This window comes from Arvicanthis niloticus, chromosome 1 (genome assembly GCF_011762505.2).
Source record: "Arvicanthis niloticus isolate mArvNil1 chromosome 1, mArvNil1.pat.X, whole genome shotgun sequence".
NCBI classification, from domain to species: Eukaryota; Metazoa; Chordata; class Mammalia; order Rodentia; family Muridae; genus Arvicanthis; species Arvicanthis niloticus.
Genome location: NC_047658.1, coordinates 94688673 through 94707572, shown reverse-complemented (window position 1 = coordinate 94707572; position 18900 = coordinate 94688673). Strand labels below are relative to the sequence as shown.

General features: G+C 48.2%; 2 protein-coding genes across 11 annotated transcripts; one reads left to right on the top strand and one right to left on the bottom strand.

Moving 5' to 3' along the window:
* The first annotated feature begins 78 nt into the window (after nt 1-78).
* Cfap119 (cilia and flagella associated protein 119) lies at nt 79-5359 on the top strand. The gene is made up of 9 exons (XM_034511740.2): nt 79-802; nt 1076-1107; nt 1812-1877; nt 2254-2423; nt 3328-3398; nt 3588-3704; nt 3797-3857; nt 3933-4022; nt 5132-5359. The coding sequence occupies exons 1-9, from the start codon at nt 590-592 to the stop codon at nt 5308-5310; spliced, it is 999 nt and encodes a 332-aa protein (XP_034367631.1). The 5' UTR covers nt 79-589; the 3' UTR covers nt 5311-5359.
* Nucleotides 5360-5413: 54 nt separating this feature from the next.
* Phkg2 (phosphorylase kinase catalytic subunit gamma 2) lies at nt 5414-17790 on the bottom strand. Of its 10 annotated transcripts, none has more exons than XM_034511724.2 (10): nt 17648-17790; nt 17112-17224; nt 10951-11126; nt 10578-10632; nt 8914-8979; nt 8674-8837; nt 6507-6597; nt 6271-6424; nt 6074-6199; nt 5414-5991 (listed from the first exon to the last, which is right to left on the bottom strand). In XM_034511724.2, exons 2-10 carry the CDS (start codon nt 17204-17206, stop codon nt 5695-5697), a joined length of 1224 nt encoding a protein of 407 aa, XP_034367615.1. In that variant the 5' UTR covers nt 17207-17224; nt 17648-17790; the 3' UTR covers nt 5414-5694. The 10 variants fall into 10 exon arrangements, with proteins under 10 accessions (XP_034367615.1, XP_076799263.1, XP_034367614.1 ...); XM_076943148.1 differs by having other exon boundaries at nt 17668-17686; XM_034511723.2 differs by having other exon boundaries at nt 17617-17682.
* Between the last annotated feature and the right edge of the window lie 1110 nt (nt 17791-18900).

Here is an 18900-nt window from a genome sequence, read left to right as displayed (position 1 = left end):
CTCCCCTCCCCTTCCCCCCACCCGCGATCGACTGTATTACTTTCAATGATTGGCCAGCAGGCTGTTCCCATAGTTACTGACACCGCAATTGCACTAGGAGATGGAGAGGTGGCTCTGCGGTTGGAGCCTTTGCGGCTTTTCGGGATATGCGGTACACGACCCCTTATAACTCCAGATCCAGAGGATCCGTCGCTCTTTTCTGGCCTCCACGGACACTCGGGAACATCCTGTACACATGTGCGCACACGCACGCACAAACACACAAATTGTTTTCAATGAAATGTTTAAAAAGACCGACCCTCAAAAGCACCCCCCCTCCCGTAAGTAACTTGGAAGAGGCACGTGCAACTCGTTACGCATGCGCCCTATCTTTTCAATGATTGGCGTGGGCTTGTACTTTCTACTTTCCTTAACAACGGTCACCGGGGAGACAGGATTGGGAAGACGCCCTCTGCGGATTGGCTGCCTCTCGTTTCACCGCCTCTGAAGAAACACTAGAAGGGGCAGGTCCGGGCTTTGCAGTGGGAGAGCTGGCTGTACCAAAGCCCAGGCTGGAGATCCCTTGACTGAGGCTAAGAAGGACGAAGAGATGATTACCTCCAGCTCCAGCCAGAGCCTGGGAATGAAGGTGCAGATGGAGTTGGAACATTCTCCCAAACTGCAGGAGGGACTGGACAGGAGTCCCGGCTCAGAGGGCGGCTCAGGCATAAAGATCGGAACAGACATGCAGACCGAGTCGCCCGCCGAGGCCACTAGTAGTCCAGTGGAAGTGGCTGAAGATCCTGGAGCCAACTTGTTCCCGGTGAGGGCGGGACAAAGTTGTCCTCTAGTGAATAGTTAGGTTTCCCAATAAGGCTCTGCCAGTCCTTACGTTTACCAACATTCGGGAATTTTCTGGAGTTGCTTTGATTGTAAATAGGCTGCTAAGTAGTATTTCGAGCCCACTGAAGCCCGGTTTTACCTACTTTGCTATAGTTAAAATTATAGCACACTCAAACCTGCTAGAAATTCACGAGGGACTAGGGGCTACATACTGAAGTAGCTATTCTTCCCATAACCTGTCTTCTCTCCACAGCCACCGCTACCCAAGCCCCGGATCTGTATGTGGTGAGTGTGGAGAGCCCTGAGGAAAAGATAAACTTCTCAACTGTATTACTCCTTTAAGGTCTCCTCAACAGTCCTGTCCAGCCAGGGCACCCCAATTTTACAAAGTTGAGACTGAGAAACGCTCAAGGTAATTAGTCACCAGTGTTCCAAGCCCTCAGTGTGAAGGGCAGTGTGAAAAGAGAGGCAAAGACAAGAATGTACACAGGGTACCACAGCTGCTATGATGGAGCACTGTGCAGATCGATGCCAAGGCCTAGGGGGACTTCATCAAGGTCACACACGGCAAGACAAGAACTCAAGGTTGTTTGTTTATTTGTTTGAGTTTTCAAAACATGGTTTCTCCTTGTAGCTTTGGCTGTCCTGAAACTCATTCTGTAGACCAGGCTAGCCTCAAACTCAAGAGATCTGCCTGCTTCTGCCTCACAGTGCTGGGATCAAATGAGTGTACTGCCACCACAGGGCACAGCTCTTTCCTAATCATTGGATTTATAAATAAAAAGTCTCCTAAGGGTTCATCTAGATTCCAGACCGTGATGTTTCTCATTCACACTGAAAGTGAGGCCCACGAGAATGACTTGCCAGAAGTTACTCAGCAAGTTAGCCAAGTCTCAACTCCTGATCCCCATCCTGAAGCTCTACAAGTTGCAGCCCCATCAGGGAAGTTATATGAGCCATCAATGATTTGTCTCATCTTTTCCTGACAGGAAATACCTGGACATCCATTCTATGCACAGACTGGAGAAGGCAGCCACTGTGGAAGAGATGAGAGAGTATGGGTTTGAGTTGGGCAAGACAGAGCTCTTGGGAGGGGAGACACAAGGAATGCCAAGCTCTAAAGCATAGAATGAGTGTCAGGTGATGGAGATGAAAAGAGGCTTGTGTTCAGGGCTGCAGAGGCAGCTCAGCCATTAAGACCACTGGCTGTACTTCCAGAGGACCCAGGTTTGGTTCCCAGCATCCACGTGGTCCTTAACTCCATCTTCTGGCCTCCATGGGTACCAGATAAGCACGTGGCACACATACACATTCAGGCAAATTACCCATATAATAGAAATAAAGCCTAAGGTGAGGTGGGGGGAGGGATGGGGGGGGGACAGCAGGTGAGCTTGTGCTGTTGGTCACTCATGCCTTCGTCTCCCTCCCAAGGGTTCTTGCTGAGCTCTTGGAGCTTGGGTGTCCTGAGCAGAACCTGCGGGAGGCCATTGTCTTGGACCTCTTTTCCCATGCACTCATCTTCTGCCGCCAGCAGGGCTTCTCACTAGAGCAGACATCAGCAGCCTGTGCCTTGCTCCAAGATCTTCACAAGGCCTGTGTTGGTGAGAGGGAGGCAGCCACCAAAAGGTCTGAGCCCCAAGAAGGGAGGCTGGGCTGGCACAAGTGACTGTTGAGAGCTAAAGTAGGGAGCATGCAGTCCCGGATTTGTGTTCCACCATACCTAGCATTACAGTACCACACTTATCACCTTTGAGAGGTTTTCTTATTAAGAAATGAAACACATAGCTGGGAGGTGGTGGCGCATGCCTTTAATCCCAGCACTTGGGAGGCAGAGGCAGGTGGATTTCTGAGTTTGAGGCCAGCCTGGTCTACAGAGTGAGTTCCAGGACAGCCAAGGCTATACAGAGAAACCCTATCTCGAAAAACCAAAAAAAAAAAAAAAAAAAAAAAAAAAAAGAAAGAAAGAAAGAAATGAAACACATGATACTATTATTATGAGTCTGTTCTGAGAAGTATCTAAGTAGGGGGCTGGGGATATAGCCCACTTAGTGGGGTGCTTGCCTAGTACACAATCCTGGGTTCACTTCCAACACTGTAACTCAGGTGTGGTGCACACACCGGTAATCCTACCACTTAGGAGGTAGAGGCAGATGAATTAGAAGTTCACAATCATCCTTGGCAGCATGACACCCTGTCTCAAAAACAAAGTAGCTTCCTGATGATGCCTTATGGTGCACTCAGGAGGCCGAGGCAGGAGCAATGCCACTTTAGTTATATACTGAGTTTCAGACCAGAAACAAAACATCCTCCTGAGGAAAGGACCTTGTCTGTCTTTTTCAGTGCCTAGAAAAGTATAGAGTGAGAATCTGCTATTTACTGAGTTAACAGAACAAGCCAGGCCTTCCTCCTCAGTCTGTCCAGTTCTGAGTCTCAGGCTCTAAATGCAGCAGGATGACCCAATGGTGAGCAGGAAAGGCCTGACAGCTTCACCTTGCTCTCCCCCAGCCACCCCTCTGGGCAATGTGGAGGAATGCTACCGCTACTTCACCAGCGTCCTGTTCTGCCATGGAGTCAGGGTCAGTACCCTGGAGTGAAGCCTTCACCCACACAGGCAAGATCTAGCCCAGATCCCTGCTCTCTTCCACCATCTTCCTTTGAAGGCCAGTGGCAGCTTGCCCTGCTTCTAGATAGCTGTGCTTTTGAGGGACTAGCTAGGTAGGCTTCTGCAGGTTGTCAGGGCACTTAACCCCCGATTGTCGTCACAGCGGCCCCCTTTCAGCATCGACCTCTTTAAAGAGGAACAGCTGCTGGCATTGGCAGACTATGTGGTCAACACCTACTTCCGCCACTTCAAGCTCTACAAATATGTCTTCACCCCACAGGTACTGTGTACAGGCAGTGAGTGGCCATCTGTCTCCCCCTTCTCTTATGGCAGGTGCTTCCTATCAACCTTTCTCTTCCTTTGTCTCTTTAGGTTCGTCTGGACCTATCTTTGACTTACATGGGGCTACAGCCACTCAGTCTCTGGCCAGAGGGTAAGATGGGTACAGGTGGGCCAGGCTGGACCTGGACTAGGGCTGAGGTCAAGACCTCTTCCTCCTGCTATGCAGAGAAAGAAGATGAGGAGGTGACAGCAGAGCAAGCAGCTACTCCACAGGAGGAAGAACCAGAAGCTGTGACTGAGCCAGAGAAACAGCCAAGTGAGCACATGGAAGGGTTAAGGTGCCCTGGGACTCTGTGCCACCGTCAGATGAAAGAATCAGACCTACTTGAGACTTCATTCCCCCGCCCCTGCCCACCATTTTGTTCTGTAGTGCTGGGACTGAGGTTGGAGTGATGTGCATCACTGTTTACATCCTCAGCATCCCACCCCCCTCTTTTGAAACAGGGTCGCTCTGTAGCCCTGCCTGTCCTGGAACTTGCTGTGTAGGACCAGGCTGGCCTCAAACTCCTGGAGATCTTCCCGCCTCTGCCTCTTATACGCTAAGCCATCTCTCTAGCCCTTGTTTTGTTAGACAGAATGACATTGGGTATGAGGGTCAGAATACCTTTGGAGTCCCGTCTCCTTTCAGCTTTGTGTGGGTTTTGAGGGCTGCAGTCAGGTTGGTGGGCTTACACAGCAAGCTCCTTTACCCACTGAACCATCCCGCCAACCCTTGTTTTATTTTTTTTGAAACAGGATCTTTTTGTGTATCCTGTCCACCATACCCAGTCCAGGACTTAGTTTTAGTTCCGGTGTCCCCTAAAATTTTTTGAGCTTTATTTTTTGTTTTTATTTTCTCTGGGAGTTTTGCTTCCATGTGTACTTGTACATCACATATGTCAGTGCCCACAGAGGTCACAAGAGTGCAGGGAATGCCCTTGAAACTGGAGTTACAGATGCGAGAGCCACCATATGGGTGCCAAGATTGCACCCAGATCATCTGGAAGAGTTGTCGGTGTCTTTAACACTGAGCCGTGGTGTTGGAGCCATGGAGCCTCTGCGTGTTGCTATGTGTAGAAAAGGTGGTCCCGGGAAGAGAATGATGGGAGAGTGGTTTACAGTAACAAGCACAGATCTGGTGATACTAGACCCCAGGATGCCCAGTGTTAAACCTGCATATTAATTCAATCCTACCAGCAAGGTATCCTTTACTATCCATGTTTTCCACAAAAAAAGCTGAGTAATCTGTTAGACGAAAGTGCAGTCTGGCCACACTGCTCACACCGCCTCAGAAGAGATGGCTGCAGCTCCTAAGTTGAAGCAGCACAGCCCTCTGTGTAGCTCATTCCCAGACAACACTTGTCCTGCCTCTCCCCTCTCCTGTAGGTGAGGTGTGCATCCTCCAGACCTATATCAAGTCCCAGCTGAACAAGGAGCTGAGGCAGCTCCAGCAGCAGGTGGAGGAGCAGCTCAAGGAGAGCGAGGAAAGGCTGAGCAACAAACTGGCCGCACTGGAGCGGCCCTATCAGACACCTCCTAGCAAAGGCAAGACCAAGCCCAAGTGATCCCAGCATTTTCTCCAATAAAGACCTGGGCCACAGTGTCCCATCTCTACCTTCACGAGCACCTTCTGGGTTTCCCTATGAAACTAGACAGCAGACATGGCACTGGCTTTCCCAGGCTTGTAGCAGGTTTTATTTCAGATGTGGCACAGGCAGCGATGGCAAGGCCAGGCACAACACTGGAAGAGGCTCCCTTCCATCTCCACCTTGATCTCCAAGTCCAGAGTAGGTAGGGGTAAAAGGGCTGGTTTCTGTGACAAGCAGCATTCTCAGTTGTAGGCTTGGCAAGGCAGGGCTAACGTCTGAGTCCCAAATGGTTGGAATGATAGAAAAAAAAAAATCTCCTTCTGGAGAGTCCTACTTTCTGGCTTGCCTAGGGATAAGGCCCTAGCTCCGTGCCAGTGTAGCCTCATCCTCTGTGATAGCACTGGCATCTCCTTCGAGCTCCACGGTGGCAGCGATGGGGAAAGGCCGAGGTGGCTGATGCTGGAAGAGAGCCGCCCGGTTCTGCTGCTCACCCTTCTTCACCCAGTGCCCGTAGAGCCGGAAGGCACAGTTGTCAATGAGGCGCCGTACTGGCCGCAGTGCATAGGGGTCTCTCAGTAGTGCGTTCTTAGTTAGTGGCCGTAATCGGTGACCGCTTAAGGCCACTCGTCCAGCAGCCAGTATTGTCCACACTGCCACCTGGGAAGGGGGGACAGTATTAGCCCCAGTAAAGTGTCCAGCATAGAGAAGAGGGTGCAGACTCTGCTACTCTCAAGCTTACCCGGAACCGCTGGCGAGGTGTGAGGTTCCAAGGTTGGCCACCTTCACAGCGCTCAAAGAAGGGGTGCTGTAGGGCTTGCTCAGCTGACAAGCGCGCCTCAGGATCCACCTGCAGCAGCTTTGAGATCTAGAGAAACTTTATAGCATGAGGGTCAGATCTTGGGTCTTCCCTAGTATCCTTTCATGGCCCCTACTCACCAGGTCTTTGACGGTGTTTGAACGATCATCCCACTCGGGTGAACCAAACTGATATTGGCCTTCCATGATCATGCGTAGCATCAGGATTTGGCGCCGGTGCCAGAATGGTGGTGAGCCAGCCAGAAGTGTGAACAGGATCACCCCACAAGCCCAGCTGAGAATGAGACCATGGTCAGACTTGCATAGGTAACAAGCAAGGATGTGACATGGAAAGGGAAGGCATCCCAGAGACTCACAGGTCAACTTCCTTGCCGTAGCCTGGGTGGGTTTCATCCATGGAACACTTAAGGATCTCTGGTGCTAGATACCCTGGAGTCCCACACAGCTCTGGGGAGAGAGGGCAGAAGACTGAGGGACAGCCACTAGCATTCCCTGCAGAGCCCCAGACACCAACCATCCACTGAGCTTCTCAATTGCACAAGAACACAAGGTCACCCTTTTTGTGCCTGTGTTTCCTGCTGAGCCTCAGGGCAAGGGTGTGTCCCTAGCTAACCACCTTAAACTCCCACCAAAGCTTGTGGTGGCCTTCTGAGGAAAACCCAGTTTGGGAATGGCTTCACAGTTTTACTCTACAACATCATTTACCTCCCCTACTTGCAAGCCGAGCTACTCAGTCATCAAAACAGCTTGTCTTACCACTACATCACATACAGAATATATGTGAAAAGCAAAACACTTTTTTTTCCCAGACAAGATCTCACTATGTAGCCTTGGATGGCTTGGAACTTATTATGTGGACCACGGTGGCTTCAGACTCAAAAAAATCTGCCTGCCTCTGCTTCCTAAATGCCAGTATTAAAGGAGTATGCCACCATGCCCAGCACAAACCTGGAATTGCTTAAGAACATACCGGGGTAGTCCCTGTTTAAACCCTTCTTAGGGTTTGGTCTAGGTATGGTCTACATGACCTATGGTGGTCAACACAGCTAGTTCCAGTACAGACATGTAGAGACCGTTTCAAAACAACAACAAAAAATCCCTCCACAACAACTCTTCCTTGATTCTCTCTCAAGGCATCAGGACCGAGTCTAGGTGCATATGGTTTAGGTTCCTCTGTCACCTGATACAAATCTGTATTTTTAGTTTCTTTTGGATACTATAGGTACTTTTTTTGTTTGTTTGTTTGTTTCAGAAATTTCAAACTATTCCATGTCGTACTTCCAAGAGAATTTAATAAGCCTAAGTTGAAAAAGACTTTCGCAAAGACAAGTATTTCATGTCTAGCACATACCAAGAGTTCTATGAGAGGGTCATGAGGTAGATGCACCTTTCCCAAGCTCATGACCTTCCAGGAAGCAAGTAAGAAATGAGTGTTAAGTCATGTGAAAATAGAAAAACAGCAAGCAGGGGGCCCTTCTGGAGTGGAAGCTTAAAGTGAAACCAGAGTCACTCAAGTTAAGAAAGGTGAAGCAGGCAGGTCAAAGGTATTCCAGAAAGATGTATATGTGGAAGCCAGAAGGGAGATAACACAGTGTCCTCAAGGCACCCAGAGCCCACAGGTTAGTGTGAGACTTCACCGTTCAAGCTCAAACTCTGGGAAAGTCATTATGTCTTTACACCTAATCATAAAACAGAGACGCTGATACTATTTTCTGTTGAGAAGAAACACTGTTAGGGAAATATGCCAAAGCATAGACATCTGGTGTGGCATTTGCCCCATGATAAGTGCTCACTATGTGTTCCATACTAGTGTATGAGGTATAAAACCATAAAGGACAAGATAGCTTATGAATAGCTCTTGGGACTCCTATAGGTGAATATGCTCAATATCTGCACTAGAAATGTGTGGGGGTGTGTGTTATACATGTGTAGGCCCAAGGCTGCTGTTGACCGTCCTTCTCAATTACTTTCTCCTTTATGGATTTAGGTAAGACCTTTCACTTAAGCCCAAAGCTCCACTGATTCGGATAGTCTAATTAACCAGCTTATTCCAAGGATCCCCTTTGCCTCATGCATGTTGGTACTTCCATGGTTGCGGGGATCTGAACTCTGGTCCTCAAACTTGCATGGCAAGCACTTTACCCACGGGGCCATCTTTATAGTTCCAGAAAGTTTTCTTGTTACAATGACTCTTAACAGGATCTTCACAGCACTGAAGCACCACGGAGAGGTCTTGTTATATCCACAGTTCAAACTGCTGGGGCCCTCTAGTCCTACTCTCTCTTTCCTTCCAGAACAAAGCTCAGCTCTGAAGGCCTCTCCTCTGCATCCCTCAGGTTCAACAGTGTTGCCGCCTTCTGGCTTTCCTGGCATGGTCCTCTGCATACATCTCCACTCTCTCAGGTGAAGAGGTCCACTGAGTTGACAAAGCCTTTGCATCAGGAGTACCTCAGCAGCGAGTATTCTCTTTCTCTTTCTTAGCATCAGGCAACCTCAAGTCTGAGCCACTTCCCTCCCTCTTACCTCGAAGCTTCTCGCCAGGTTCCAAATGGCAGGAGAACCCAAAATCTGAAAGGCGGATCTGCATATTGTCATCTAGGAGAATATTCTCAGGCTTCAGGTCTCGATGTACAATGTTGTTGGCATGGAGAAAGCTCACTGCTTCCAGCAGAGACCTCATAATGGACCTGGGTGAGGAGACTTCTCTGTTTCTCCCTGTACCATCCCTCTGAACATCCCAAGGGCATTAGGCTCTACCAGTACCTGGTTTCCTTTTCTGAGAGGGCCACTTTCTCCGTAAGATAGTCAAACAGCTCTCCTTTCCGCATCCTAAGGGATTGGGGGAGGGGGAGAAGAGGCAGATGCACCCTACTGGAAGCTGAGAAGGTGGTAAGGCCAGTGAGGAGAGATTCCTCTGTGGCCAGCAGGAGCAGCTTGGGAGAGAGCACTCCAGGAGTGAACTGGACTCCAGGGGCAATTTGACACAGTGTGTTGATGGTTGAAATATCCTTAATGCCACAAAGGAACACTTTTAGTAAGAATAAGCGATTTCTTGTGGTAAGTCACAAGAGGCCTTTCTTATCTGAGAGCAACTACAGCTACAAAAGACTTCTAAAAGTCAGCATTGAGAATATGGACCAAAAGTTCAATTAACAGTTACAAAAAGGTAGAATAAAAATATTTTGGAATTTTCTTATCACCCTTTAAAATTGAGATTACAGCCTGGTGTGTGGTGGTGCAAACCTTTAATCCTAGCATCCAGGAGTCAGAGGCAGGTGGAGCTCTGTGGTGGTGTGGAACAGCTGGGTGGTGATGTAGCTCAGCTGGGTGGTGGTGTGGCACAGCTGGGTGGTGGTGTGGTACACACCTTTAATCCCAGCACTTGGGAGGCAGAGGCAGTCTGATCTTTAAATTAAAGATTAGATCAGCCAGGGCTACAATGTGAGATTCCGTTTAAAAAAAAAAAAGATAAATTCACACATAAATAAGCAAATAATAAAACTGAGGTTATGATTACAATTCTTTGTTTGTTTTTTTTGTTTTGTTTTTCAAGACAGGGTTTCTCTGTGTAGCTCTGGCTGTCCTGGAACTCACTCTGTAGACCAGGCTGGTCTCGAACTCAAAAATCCACCTGCCTCTGCCTCCCAAATGCTGGGATTAAAGGTGTGCGCCACCACTGCCCGGCTGTAATTACAATTCTAATCAATACTCAAAACTGACTATCATTGTCCTGCAACAGCCATTTCCTATTTCCCCTCAGATTTTTGCAGAGAGCCTTTTGATGGCTTCATGAATTTTTTTCTGAATAACTCAGATTATTTTCTCCTTTCTCAGATAAAGGGTCCTGATACAAGCCCAGGCTAGCCCTGAATTTGTAATCCTCCTGGCTGCAGTCTCTGGGGTACTGGGATTACAGGCATCATGACTGGCTAAATCATATTCTTGAAATACATTTGCAACTAGTTTGTACTCTCTCATGTAACATATAACATCAGATTCAGATACATGAGAGGAAAAGAACCAGTAGGCACAGGAACAGGAGAGTGGTGTGCTAAGTAGGGAGAGACTCCCACACAAGGAATGTTTATAAGGAGTTAGATCAGTGCTCAACATTTGGCGCCTAGTCTTCTTCCTCCTCCTCATTTTATAACCAAGAGGGACTGGGACAGGGACCCTACTGGTCATTACAACTCTCTTGGCATTTGATCGATCATTATTACTCTTGAAGTTTCTGCCTCAATAATGGCACCTAAGGAGAAGGCCCATGCCTTGGACTTTCAGGGAAAAGAACAACAGAGAGACCTGGCAGGAGCAGAGAATGATGTAAGTAAACAGTGGTCTTCTGCCCACAAGCTGGAACCCTGTAACCCTGGGACCACACATGAAGGCAAGGAATAGAGTTGTCAGATGAGCAGGGTGATACTCACAGGTCAAACACCAGGAACATGAAGCTAGAAGACTCGTAGGAATCGATGAGAGTGACTGGGGAAAGAGGCAGAAAGGCAGAGAGAGATGGAAAGGAGCAGATGCACATGGCAGGTGCTTTTCCACCCACAGGCAGCACTAGGCTAGTAGATTGGGAAGGAAGGAGTATCAAGGAGGCTACAGGGACCCAAAGACTGGCCACGCTTGGAGGTAGGTAGGTAGGTAGGTAGAGAGAGAGAGAGAGAGAGAGAGAGAGAGAGAGAGAGAGAGAGAGAGAGGACAAAGACCTAGAGGCAATTCTAGGGTGTGGGTTATGAATAGGGCCAGCAGGGATGAGGGGCGGTCAGCCAGCAGGAGCAGGGAATGCAGCCTCACTGATATGGGGGTGGCCAGCGACCTGGCGAAGGATGTGCATCTCTCGCCGTGTGGCATCCCGCACCTCCTCCAGCTGCTCAAGACTCAGCCGCTCAGCTGACACCTCCATGATCTTCACTGCGAACTCATCACCAGTGGCTCGATGGACACAGCGGCGGACCACAGAGCTCACTCCTCTAGCAGAATCAGATAACAGCCAAATCAGCCCTACCACTCTCCCCGTCACCCTTTTTTCTTTTCCTCCCTCTTTTCTCCTTTAGTCTCCCCCCTCTGTTTGTTCATTTTCTACAAGACAGGGCCTCATTATGTATCTCTGGCTGTTCTGGAACTCACTATGTAGATCAGGCTGGTCTGGAACTCATGGAGATGCAACTGTCTCTGTTTCCTGAGTGCTGGGATTAAGGGCATGTACCAGCACATCCTGTAAGACTGGGTATTGCTGGGTAGCCCAGGCTGGCCTGACCCTGAACTCAAGATTACAAGTGTGCACTACCACATCTGGCTTCTACATTCTTACTTCCATACAGAATAGAGCCTTTGGACCACCATGCTTACCATACCAGACTCATATTAGGACAAGCACCATGACCGCAAAACCTAGCTTAACACAGTTTCACAATGTCCTCAGGCATGTGGGTACCAAGCAGCAAGGTACCACACAAAGCCCACAGGAACTCAAGTAGGTGACTTGAGTTAGATCCAGGGTCTATCTTTCCCTGTTTAAGCCCTGAACAAGGCTTTTCACAAGGTGCCAGAGTTTGCCCTTTGCAGGAAGTGGTAAGAAACCATGTAAGTCTCCGTGCAAATCCCAAATCTCCCCTATAGCTCTGAGTGTAAGAAGAGCCCAGTAAATATATTTAGTAGACTCAGGGCTCATGTGTGCTAGGGAAGTGTTCTACCATTAAGCTTTACTCCCAACCTCTCGTCACTGCTCATCTTTCATCAGCTTCAGTGGGAATCTTACAACTTCAGGAAGTGCAAAGGGTCAAGTCATCAAGAGCAGACAAAGGCTACCTCCAGCAATCCTGTCTGTCCTCGCCCTCCTCTCCTCGGGCATCCCATACCCCTTTTACTTTAAGGGTGCTTGCTCTTAAGTAATTAAGGCTTTCTAGTAAAACTCTAGATCACTTCAAGGGGGACTGCAAGACTTAAGACTCAATCTTTTTTTTTCTGCTGACAAACTCCAGTGCCTTGTTCTCTGCAAGCTCCTTAAGGTCAGCCTTGAGCTGGGAGAGCAGCTTGGGGGTGATGTGCCTGCTGAGCATGGGCTAGCACTGACAAAACACAGGACTGGGCTGCAGCTCAATGGTAGGGCACTTGCTTAGCATGTATGTAAGCTTCTGGGCTCAAATCCAGTCCCCAAGTCGCCCAGCATAAACCTGCCAAAGTAAGCCAACAGAGCTGAGCATGCTGACTTGTGCCTGTAATTGTAACACTCACAAGGCTGAGACAGGATTCTGAGTTCCAGGCCAACCTCAGTTGCACAGAGAGATTCTGTCTCAAAAATACTAAATATTAATACAAATAAGTAAGTTGGGCTTACCCAGGCTCCATTCTTAGCCCTGAACATTTTCCTTCAGTTTTTCTGCAGCTCTAAGATTTCAACCTCTAAGGCCAGCTAGGTCTTCCTGGACATCTTTCCTTATGGATCATAAAGACACTTCACATCTATCATGATCCTAGCTGTGCTCTGTATTTCTGATCTGTTAATGCTGTTGCTGTTCACACTCTCAAGCAGAAGCAGTCCCTCCCTCTCCCTTCCATGAACCCACTCTCTCTAACCTACTAGGCAGGGATCCTCAAAATCCCCACCCCCCCAGTGCACTCACTGCCTTGGCTCGGCCTTATCTTCCCTATGGAGAACTGTGAGAACCACCTTGTTCTCTTCCCAGCCGCTAAGGTTCTCATAACCCATCCAACACATAGCTTCTCAGTTAGCTTCCTAAACATAGATCCCTTGTTATCACTGCTTAAAAACTTCCCACCTTATCACTGAACAAGAGCAGTTGTCTTTTCTCTCCTCCCTCCCCAAGTCATCAAGAACTGGGGGTTAATATCAGGGCTTCACATATGCTAAGCAGGTGTTCCACCTATCATCAAGCCACCCGCCTATTCCCTTTTTGGTTTTGGTGACCCTCCCTCTCCCCCTTTCCCTCACTGTATAAGTCTAGCTGGCCTGGAACTTGCTACATAGACCAGGCTGGCCTTAAACTCACTAGAGTTCCACCTCCCTCTGCCTCTTTAATAGGATTAAAGGCATGTGCCATAAATTCAGTCTTACAATTAACTTTGGATATATTCAAAATTACCTATCACACTATTAACTAAATGATAAAAGTAAAATTATAACAGGCTTCCTTGTATTCTGGTTCTTACAATCTTTCTGCCCCCTTTAACACACACACACACACAGAGTATATAACAATAAATAATAAGATAAGAAAGAAAAAAGAGGCTATCAAGCTGGAGTTATCACAGAGAAAGGAGCCTCCCTTGAGGAAATGCCTCCACGAGATCCAGCTGTAAGCCACTTTCTCAATCAGTGATCAAGGGTGTGAGGGCCCACTGTGGGTGGTGCCCTTCCTAAGGGGCTGGTAGTCCTGGGTTTGATTTTAAAACAAACAAACAAACAAACAAATAAACAAACAAAAAACACAACAAGCTGAGCAAGCCAGAAGCAAGCCAGTAACATCCCTCCAAGGCCTCTGCATCAGCTCCTGTTTCCTGACCTGCTTGAGTTCCAGTCCCGACTTCCTTTGGTGATGAACAGAAGTGTGGAAATGTAAGCTGAATAAACCTTTTCCTCCCCAACTTGCTTCTTGGTCATGATGTTTGTGTAGGAATAGGAACCCTGCCTGACTAAGGGTTCATGAGAAGTGTTTAAGGGAGAGTAGTGTGGAAGGCTGGAGGTGGGGAAGGGAGGGGAAAGTGATATAATTCTATTTCAATTAAGAACATATTTTATGCGGGGGTGGGGGGGTGGGGTGAGGGTGGGACTAGGAGGAGAGAAGAGAGGGGCCTGCAATCGGTATGTAAAGTGAATACATAAAGTAAAGGAAAAAACATGTTAGAAAAAAGGGGAGAAACATCAAATCCTAATTCCTTCACAGTTACCTAAGGACTATACACCAGTGACCTCATTACAGCCCTGCTACTTAGTCTGTGCTTCAGTTAATTTGTAGGCTAGTTCTCAAATCTTTTATTACTTAGTCGGGATGAGCTGAGCTGTGGTGTGTACACCTTTGATCCCAGCACTCAGGAGGCAGAGGCAGGTGGATCTCTGTGAGTTCAAGACCAGCCTGGTCTACAGAGCGAGTTCCAGGACAAAGAAACCCTGTCTTGAAAAAAACAAATACCCCACCCCCCTAAAAAAGAAAACCAAAACCAAACCAAAACGAAAAAAAAAAAAAAAAAAAAAAAAAAGCAAAGGAAAAGAAAGGCAAGATTTTGACAGAGATGAGATAACACAGCTGCAGTACTGAGGAGCCGAGAAGGACACCACCCTCTGATCTGGTTCCACCCACCAAAGCTGGACTTGCTGGTTCTCTTGAGGTGGAATCAATGTTTGTTCCTCCTCAGGGCTCTTAAGCCGTCCATCATCTACCTAGTCCCAAATCCTTGGGGCTGGATGTGGGTTCTTTCCCTAATCCACTCTGTGGTGGTTTGAATGATGGTCCCCACAGGTTCATGTGTTGCAAAGCTTGCTCCCTAGTTAGTGGGACTCTTGGGGAAGGATTGGGGGTGTGGCCATTCTAGAGGAGGAGTGTTGCTGGGGATGGGCTTTGAGGTTTCAAAACCAGGGCAGGCAAAGTTTTGCTTTTTCTGCCAGCTGAATGTAGATAAAATGTAAGCTCCCAGGTACTACTGCTTCAGGGTCACACCTGTCTGCCACCATGCTCCCCGCCACGATGGTAACAGACTCATCCTCTGACACTATAAGCAAGACCCAATTAACTGCTTTCTCTTTTAAGTTGCCTTGGTCATGGTGTTTTCTCACAGCAATAGGACACACACTGAGACATACTCTGTCCCCTGATGACCTGTACTTAATTCTAGAAGCTTTAGATATCTATATGCAACTGTCACTGTATACTGTCTTTGAGCCTTAATTTCTCACCAGATTCCTGGTTCTGCTTTATTGACCTCTCTGTGTGGTATCTCAATGTGCCAAATCTAATGCCACATGCCTGCCCTTCTCAGGCCTCAGAACGTTTCACAGAGCAGCTCCTGGCAACTTTCTAGAAGTGCATTCTTTCGTTTTTCTTACTAGGTCACAGATTGCATCTCCCCGTGCTCCTTGGTGGCTCTTCTAAGTGATCAGGAAATGGTGACATGACTCGGAAGCCTCGGCCCTTCCTTTCTCTACACTTTCCCTCCTCACTACCCCTTTCTACATGTTGATGCCTCCAAATTTATGGTTATTATTGAGCTCTCGAGTTCCAGACTCAAACCCACTTGAAAGCACTATCCACGGGGCATCTCAAACTTAGTATTTCCAAAAATGAAACTCCTGACTGGTTCACTCCATTCCCCAATCTACTCCTTCCTCAAAACCTCATTTTCAGTAAATATATTCAAGTGCTCGGATAAAAACCTTAAAAGTCACCCCGTTCCCCCCCCTATAATCTATATTCCTATAATCTATATTCCTATAATCTATATTCCTATAATCTATATTCCTATAATCTATATTCCTATAATCTATATTCCTTTGGAACCATTACTTGAACCTGCTCAATTCTCTCCATCCCTGCAATCACCCGAGTCCAAGCGTTGTCATCACCAGCCTTTTCCTATCTCTATATAAAGGCCACAAAGAGCTTTTTAAATTTCCAAGCGTTTTAAATGCCACCATATGCACAAAAGTGTCCCAACTCACACCAAACGCACAGCAGAATAAAAGGTGGGCTCTGCTTTTACTCTCAGTCAGCCCAAGGGCAGAGCGGAAGCTCCTTGCTCACAAGTGCACTTCACATCGGGCACCACTCTGAAAGCACACGGCTGCACTGCGTCATCATGGCCTAAAGCCCCATTTCACGTCCTTTCTTGTCTTTCCCTACTCTGTCAACGGTCTAGCCACCGCCTTGAGTCCTGCACTAATTGTCCCTCTAAATGAGAAGGAACCACCCCCACCCCCTTTCAGCCTAGTCTCACATTTGAGGTTTTGGCTCAAGGCTCAGTTCCTTGAGGCTGAGAATGGAGCTCTGTGGTAAAGCACTGTCTCCCAGGATGGGGCCCTGAGTTTAATTCCCAGCACCACACAACCAAACAACCCTCCCCCAAGCCCGCCCCTCCTGTCATCTTCTCAGATGGCTCCTAAAGCTCCTTTCTGAGGCGACTTCATTGATTCAATCCTACTGCATACTTATTTTTTCCCTCTAACTCTTGGACTAACCTTTATCTTGTTTTCATTATCTGTCTCTATATTGTTAGAATGTAAACTCCAAGACAGAAACTTTTTTTTTTTTCTTTTTTGGTTTTTCGAGACAGGGTTTCTCTGTGTAGCCCTGGCTGTCCTGGAACTCACTCTGTAGACCAGGCTGGCCTCGAACTCAGAAATCTGCCTGCCTCTGCCTCCCAAGTGCTGGGATTAAAGGTGTGTGCCACCACCGCCCGGCTCAAGACAGAAACTTTATGGGTTCCTGTCACTCCCTCACCTTAGTGCCTAACACAACATAACCAATACAATATGCTTCTGAAACTAAACCACAGCGCATCTGTGGTGTCGATCACAAGAGTCAATCCCTGCCCGCCTCCCTGACAGGGTTTCTCTGTGTAGTCCTGGCTGTCCTTGAACTTCCTCTGTAAACCAGGCTGGTGCCGAACTCAACAGAGATCTCCCTGCCTCTGTTGGGATCAAAGGCATGAACCACCACGGCCCAACTCCAAGCATCTTTTATACGAACCCCTTCGATAACTAGGTACCTTTGAAATGCTCGCGTGATGGGTATTTTCTACCCTCCCAGTGTCTGGAGCACAATCATGTTTGTTGACTATACAGATGAATAAATTAGAGGGGAAAATGCGGGTTAACTTAGAATACTAGCCTAGTCACTGTTTTCCACTGAGCACTTCCTAACTATCCAGCCTTTGGAAGAAAGCCTTATTTCTGGCTGGAAGCTGACTACACTGGACCTATATATTTTCCTGCTAAGGCTCACCTGCCAATGATGTCCTTAGGGTCGTACTTCTGGTAAAACTCTTTGGCCGCAGCCCAGTCAGGGAGTTCATCCTCCGGCCCCACGTCCAGCGTCATTCTGAAGGATGTGGGGGCCTGCGAGGAGGAAACGGAGGGCAGTGAGGGCAAGGAGGCCCATAGGTTCTGAGAGGACGCACATCGTGGCTCCCGGGGGCGCAGCACCTGCGGCTGGGGCGCCAGGGTCCTGGGGGATGGGGGTGGGGTAGGGGAAGGATCAGGACCGGGGAGACCACAACGAAGGGCCTAGGGGGAAGGGAGGGAAGTAGGGTAGGGAAAGGGATAGGGAAGGGAGGGAGGGGGGAAAGGTGGCTCGGAAGAAGGGGGAAATTGCACAAGTGCGGGCGGCTGTTACCGCGCAAGCGCACTTGGCGTCCACTGGGAGGGGCAGGGGGGGTCTCGAGCAAAATGACCCGTGCGGACCAGGAAAGTGGGGGTGGGGGAAGGGGGTAGGGAGGGGACAGTCTAACCTGCGCAAAGACCCTCAGCTACATAGCTTACGTTTACTCCTTTGCTTTAACCTGTAAGGCTCCCGCAGCGACCGAAGGCTCCGCCCCGTCACTGCAGCCATTGGCCCCTGCTGCTTGAGGACTAGGGATTAGAAACCCTGCCGATTGGAAAACGGCAGTCCAATAGGAAGACGGGATTCCAGGGCAGACAAGGACTTTGGAGCTAGACGTCCCCAAAAGGTCTCTACCATGAGGAGGAGCCTGAAAAAACAGCCAATCAACGTGTAGTATTTGCTTTTCTTTTATGGCGCTGCAGGTCTGTAAAGAGACACGGAAGTTAGGTTACCGGAAATGTGCTATCTCTGCGCTACCTCCCGGTGCCCTAGGACAAAGCGCTCTTAGTTTCCTTCTGGAATCCTCATCTTAATTCGGCTCTTTATTATAGTAAGAGCCTGTTCCAAAATTCCTTTATTGTGGAAACCTGCGTGTAGACAAGTGTGCCCGCCTAATTTCAGCACTAGGAGGAGAGGCAGGCAGATGGATCTCTGAGTTGGAGGCCAGCCTGGTCTACAAAGTGAGTTCCAGGACCGGGCACGGCTGTTTATACAGAGAAACCGTGTTTTGAGAAACACAACAGAACACAATGCGTATGCAACTTGGCCATTTGGTGCCGACTAGAACGTACAGGATAGTGTCCATCATCCTGGGGGGGTCACAGACTCCTGCCGTAGTATACACTTTTAACTAGTCTTGCTCCCAGAACCCTCCTGCATTAAGTACACAAGGTTGTAAGGTCCTGCCTAGAGTAATTCCAAAGCTAGCTAAATCCTAAGACCAAGGCTCTGAAGTAACAGCAACAAAGCAAAATCCTCAAGGTTACATCCAACCAAAGAGAAACGATAATTTTGCTATTTTTAGACAGTGTCTCACAATGTAGCCCTTGTTAGCCAGGAATTCGCTGTGTAGTCCAGGCTGAGGTGAAACTCCCCAAGATCGATTTTCTAACAGCGTTTTCTGTGATGAAAACAACTAATTTATCGTGTTTGTGTCACTGTAAAGCGCTGGCCTTTCCTCATCAGGCTTAACTTTAACAACTTGCAAAACAAGCTTTGAACTTTCCTAAGTAGGTTTGTTGTTGGTATATAGGGGATAATTATTCTGATATTAGTCAAAATAAAGTATTCATATAATTAGGAACCAAGACTCTTCCTATGAGAATATGGAATCTGGAACTAGAGAAAGAACCCGCCGGGCAGTGGTGGTGCACGCCTTTAATCCCAGCAATTGGGAGGCAGAGGCAGGTGG